Here is a 5,786-nt window from a genome sequence, read left to right on the forward strand (position 1 = left end):
ACCCCTAGCTCCGTGGACTGCCAGCTTCGACCGTGCCCAGCTCCCATCGCTGGCTCCACCCCTACTTCCTGCTATCACTGGCCAGGGCTGCAAAAACTCCTGATTCTCCAATCATGGCTGGGGGCCACCTTTGCCCTGCCCCTCAGCTCTTAGCTCCCCCCTGGGTTTCCGATCACTGTCAGTGGCAGGGGGCTTCTTCCTGCATTCCCTTTCGCCTCCCTGCATTGTGCCTACATATGCAAATTAACTGCCATCTTGTTGGCAGTTAACTGCCAATATTAGTTGGCAGTTAACTGCCAATCTTAGTTGACAGTTAATTTGCATATAGCCCTGATTAGCCAATGAAAAGGGTAGCGTCGTACGCCAATTACCATTTTTCTCTTTTATTAGTGTAGATGAGTTTATTCCTTGTTCAAGACCAACCTACTTACCTAACCCTGTTGGTATTCCCTTTCTACCTCTTTTGGGGTCCTTCTCAACAAAAATATCACTGCCATAATCTCTCATGATTAATAGGTAGCCAACATCCTATCACCTAATTTCTACTTTCATTTCATATTCAAACTATATATACACACCATATAATGAAATACTTTTCATCCCCCTGTAATCTGCATTCTGCCATCCAAAACTCCCGTGAAATTGCTAGAAAGGTATCTAGGACTTCATTATTGCAAAATTCAATGGACATTTTCCTTTTTCTAGGCCTAATTAATCCTGGATGCTCTCTATTCCTGTGGCTTCTGAGATAAATTCTTCTGCTGCTTTGCACTCTTTTCTCATTCTATCTGTGGGCTCCTCTTTCTCTGTCTGCCACTTAAATGTTTAATGTTCTCCAAGGTTATTTTCCTAGATTACTGCACCCATTCTGAAATTTAAATTACTACCAGTTTGTTAATGATACTCAACATTTGTAGCCTAGACATTCTGATTTGCATGTTCAGACAGCTCTCTCTCAATGACGCAGCTCAAGTTTAGGATGTCTAAAAATAAATTTACTGTCTTACTACCAAACAGGTAACAATAAATGGTACAGCTATTTATCCAGTTTCCAAAATACAGGTCTTGGTTTTATGTCTATCTTTTACCAGAAAATTTAAGAAAGTCTGAAGTGCTTTTTATAAATTGATAAACTTTTATAAAGAGTAAATCCAGCACCTACCTTAAACTTTATTTTTAGCTTCGGTGTTTCTGTAGAGACCTCTACTTTTTGTTCTTCCTGTTCCCCATCAGAATCACTATGTGAATTTGATGATTTGGATTCTTCCAGGGCGCCAAGTGACTTTTCATTGACTTTACTAGAAAGCAGATCGCCAGAGTGTGGAATAAAATCATCAGGTTTTTCCCATCTGGATTCTATCCAACACATTAAAGTAGTCATGTTATTTGGTTACCAATTCAATTCAGAAGCAATTCTCAATATAATGCTTCCCGTCACTTATATTGTTAAGTGACAACTCTGCATCTATTTTATGCCATCACTGGTCAAGAAAATAATAAATAAGAATTCTGTTAGTTCTTACTCTTGTATCTTTCAGAAATTTATTTCAAACAACCTTGATTAACTAGATGTATCAACTACAGCCCTGATGGAAAGAGGCCTAAGAACTAGACAATACTTTCTAAGGATTTCCACAATTTAACTGACACTGATTTCAGGAAATGTATGTAATAGTGAGCACACCTCAGATTTCCTGGAACTTATTTACCACAAAGATTTCCCAGGATCTTTACAAAGAGAAATCATACTGTAAAAATCTAAATGAATATAATTTGTCATTCTTCTAGTAGGGAAAAAACCTTGATTGAGCTCTTCTGCCACCTAGTGGCCTATTAGGCTTTTAGTAAAATGATAGCGTTTCTAATTATCTTGCAGTCAATCTATATTTTTAGTTTAATAAAAGGGAGAGGGATCCTAAAATTTATTGTCCAATTGGGAGAGCTTTAAGAGCGGAAAGGGCTCTATTAATAATCACACTGGTCTAGACATAAACTAAAACTTTTTAGGACAAATCAATACGTACAATCCCTTTTTAATATAGGATACTTTCAAGCACTAATAAAAACATTACTGCCCGGCTGGTGTGGCTCAGTGGTTGAGTCTCGATCTATGAACCAGGAGGTCACAGTTCGATTCCCGGTCAGGGCATATGCCTTTTACATAAATAACGAAAGAATCTTCAGGAAATAAATAATAAATAATTTGTATATATATAATAGATACCAGGCACTGTTCTGGGAATTTTATAGACACCTGACTCTCATGACCCCACAGAATAAGTGACTGTCTCTATTTTACTTAAGAGAGCCTAAGGCTAAACAACTTGCCCACAATAATATACCTGGTAAGGAAAGAAGTTGTGTGTTAAAGTCAGCTCTTACTAGAGTTACATTATATATTCCTTAATCTCTATAAAGATTAAGATTATCTCAATTTAACTGAGATAGAACCATTGCTATCATTGGGCAGGCTAGGTATCCATTTAAAGGTTAAAAGACCTTTTCTTTTCCTCCTACAAGATTTAATGCTATGCAGAAGGCTGTGGTTAGTATGAATTAAACAAAACACAAACTTGTCAAAGTTACACTGATATTATAGCTATTTTGATATTAATTGCAGAGAAATCAAGTACCATTACTTGAAAGGCAGTTTTATGAAATTTTTAATTTTAAAAATGTAATAATTAGTTATTAGGCATATTTCATAAATATTTATATAACTAGAACATTATTAAACTGATAAAAGTGAAAATTTGACAACCTCAGCCACTGCAAAAACACCATCAGTTTTGTTTTTTGAAAAAGTAAAAGGCAAATTGACTGATCTTTAAGGTAACTAAAGATCAGTTAATATTTTAGTTAGTTCTTACTCTTGTATCTTACTTTTGTAGAGAAAGTAAAAATGACTCAATTTTTAAAATTTATGAATGCAGTATCAATTCAGAATTACATAGCATAGTGCAGTATATTATATATAGAAATCCTTTTGTTTTTCCATGAGAATTAATGTGTTTTCTAAATTACAAAAAATAATACATTTTATGAAAATATGCTTCTCACTATATGTACTAAAATTCCCTAGTTTAGATGATTCATTAGCAGGCTAAGAAGCAGTTTCAGGTATAATTTTAGATTCTTAAGATAATCAAAGATAATACTTACCTCCTGTTTCTGTATTATAATAATAGGTGTAACCATCTTCACTTAAACCTTCTACCCAAACAGCCTTCCCTGTTGTCTAATGAGATGAAAAAAACAGCATAGATGGAAAACAATGTAGTTATATATTAGATAACTAAGGCAGAATTAGCCACCCTTTCCTTTTCTCTCGAAACCTGGAAGTTAGCGGCGGTGGTACAGATCATGGCCAGAAAGCTTGGTTTATGCTCACCTCTGAAAGCTAGGAACAATTTTTCAAAGATGGACAGGGGACATGTGAACGGCAACTAGAAATATTTACCCTGTATGGAGTTTTTGAATAGACATCACTTTTAACCTCTACCCAGCCTACTAATGAAAGGATTATAGAAGAAAAGGAACAAAGAGTTTGGGGGAGGAGGGGCTTATTTGAAAGTAAATTTGCTTAATAAAACTCTACCAAAACCCCAGAAGCCAATCACTTTAAAGAATAAATCAAAGACACTATTAATGTACTTCAGTTACCTTTTTTAAGTTTCCTTGAAATCCTTCAGGTTTCTCCCATTGAGATGCTTAAAACAAAAATACATTGCATTTATAAAATCCTTTTGCTTTAAAAAAAGTTTCCAAAAAATTCACTTTGGCAAAAATTTATAAGCTATTCAATGTGTACAAAACACTAAGGTCTAGAGATAAAAACATAATTGAAAAATAAAAAGAACCAACATGCATCCAGTAGCATTGTGCAGAACAATACATGTAAATGCGACATGACCAAAGAAGGACAGAATCATTACAAGTTACTGATACTTCCACAGGAATTATTAGAGCCAGGTAGGGCTTCTCCTAAAAACTTCATGAAATTCAGGCTTGAAAAATCTGGAAGGAATGACATAGGCTTTTGACATCTTTGGAGGGGAGAGTGAGATATAGAACAAATGACTCAAAAGAGGAACAAGATGAAGTATGCAGGAATTAAAAACAAGTATGCTGAGAAAGAGTATATAAAGAAAGATGGTGAAAAAAGGAAGCAAGCAATAGACACTAGAAGGGAGAAAAGACATAATAGTTTCTATATAAATTTGAAAGACGTATAATCCTTAGCATATAATAATCTATGATTCACTGCTAAACTACAACGTGCACTTCACTTACGGCTCAGTGAAAACTGAGTCATTAATACTATTTCTATGTAGTTTGAAACTGATCATGGTTCTAAAGATCATACTACTACTACTACTTATAGTCCAAGGTTTTCTTCATGATTAATTTTCTGATCTCATTTCCTGCCTTCTAGTGTTAACATTTTTTTCCCCTGGCTTTCTTCTATCCATCCCTTTAATATATGTACTACCCACCATGTTACCTTTTGTTCTTTTTTTTTTTTTTCTTGTGATCTCACATACTCCTAAAAGTTAATGTATTATCTACACTCCCGGACTCAATTTATCTTCCTAACTCCCAACTCTAATTCATAGAGTTGGGAGTTAGGAAAATTGCCACATGAATGTTCTATAGATACCTCAACCTCAACATATCCAAATATGAATTAACCACCCCACTTAAACTTAGTATGTTTCCATATTTCATATCTCAGTAAAGGGAACCATCATTTTCTGAGTCCTCTATGATGTGGCCCAAATCTATTTTTCCAGGCTCTTCTACCATGTTATCTTTTTTTTTTTTTAATATATTTTATTGATTTTTTTACAGAGAGGAAGGGAGAGAGATAGAAAGTTAGAAACATCGATGAGAGAGAAACATCGATCAGCCGCCTCCTGCACATCTCCTACTGGAGATGTGCCCGCAACCCAGGTACATACCCCTGACCGGAATCGAACCTGGGACCTTTCAGTCCGCAGGCCGACGCTCTATCCAGAGCCAAACCGGTTTCGGCTACCATGTTATCTTCAAAGAACCTTATGCTTTACCTCTACCAGATAACTATTTCCCAAACTTTCAAGCCTTCTTTATTTTAAAAATCCTCACCCAAAGGTTTCTTTAATTGAATTTTTAGAGGGAGAAAGAGAAGGGAGAGAAAGAAACATCAATTGGTTGCCTCCTGTACACCCCTGGCCAGGGATCGGACTGGAAACTTAGGTATGTGCCCTAAATGGAAGTTGAACCTGCAATCACGTTTGGCAAGGGACAATGCTCCAATCAACTGAGCCACCCGGTCGGGGCTCAAACCTTTATAGAGTCACTAGGGGCCCGGTGCACGAAATTCGTGCACTGTGTGTGTGTGTGTGTGGGGGGGGGGGGTCCCTCAGCCCAGCCTGCCCCCTCTCACATCCTGGGAGCCCTCAGGCGTTGACCCCCATCACCCTCCAATCGCAGGATCGGCCCCTTGCCCAGGCCTAATGCCCCTGGCCCAGGCGTCAGGCCTGGGCAGGGGACCCCCAGACCCGTCCGATTGCTGGCTCTGCCCCTTGCCCAGGCCTGATACCTCGGCCAGAGGCGTAGACCCCCATCACCCTCTGATCGCCTGATTGGCCCCTTGCCCAGGCCTGATGCCTCCGCCAGAGGTGTTAGGCTTGGACAGGGGTCCCCAATCTCCCCCCGATCACTGGCTCTGATTCCCGCCCAGGCCTGAGGCCTCTGGCCCAGGAATCATGCCTGGGCAGGGGACCCCCATCTCCCTCTGATCG

The 5,786-nt window shown here is 38.2% G+C and overlaps 1 protein-coding gene across 2 annotated transcripts in view; it reads right to left on the reverse strand.

Moving 5' to 3' along the window:
- WBP4 (WW domain binding protein 4) overlaps positions 1-5,786 on the reverse strand; it is a 38,740-nt gene that overhangs the window by 17,478 nt on the left and 15,476 nt on the right. Inside the window, exons 6-8 of one of the 2 annotated variants that reach the window (XM_006776935.2) lie at positions 3,664-3,710; positions 3,163-3,238; positions 1,163-1,356 (exon numbers count right to left, since the gene is read on the reverse strand). In XM_006776935.2, coding sequence (XP_006776998.2) covers positions 1,163-1,356; positions 3,163-3,238; positions 3,664-3,710 — 317 coding nt within the window. The remainder of the gene's footprint in view (positions 1-1,162; positions 1,357-3,162; positions 3,239-3,663; positions 3,711-5,786) is intronic. The other variant, XM_015572595.1, reaches the window with a different exon arrangement.

Source organism: Myotis davidii, unplaced genomic scaffold (assembly GCF_000327345.1).
Source record: "Myotis davidii unplaced genomic scaffold, ASM32734v1 scaffold105, whole genome shotgun sequence".
NCBI classification, from domain to species: domain Eukaryota; kingdom Metazoa; phylum Chordata; class Mammalia; order Chiroptera; family Vespertilionidae; genus Myotis; species Myotis davidii.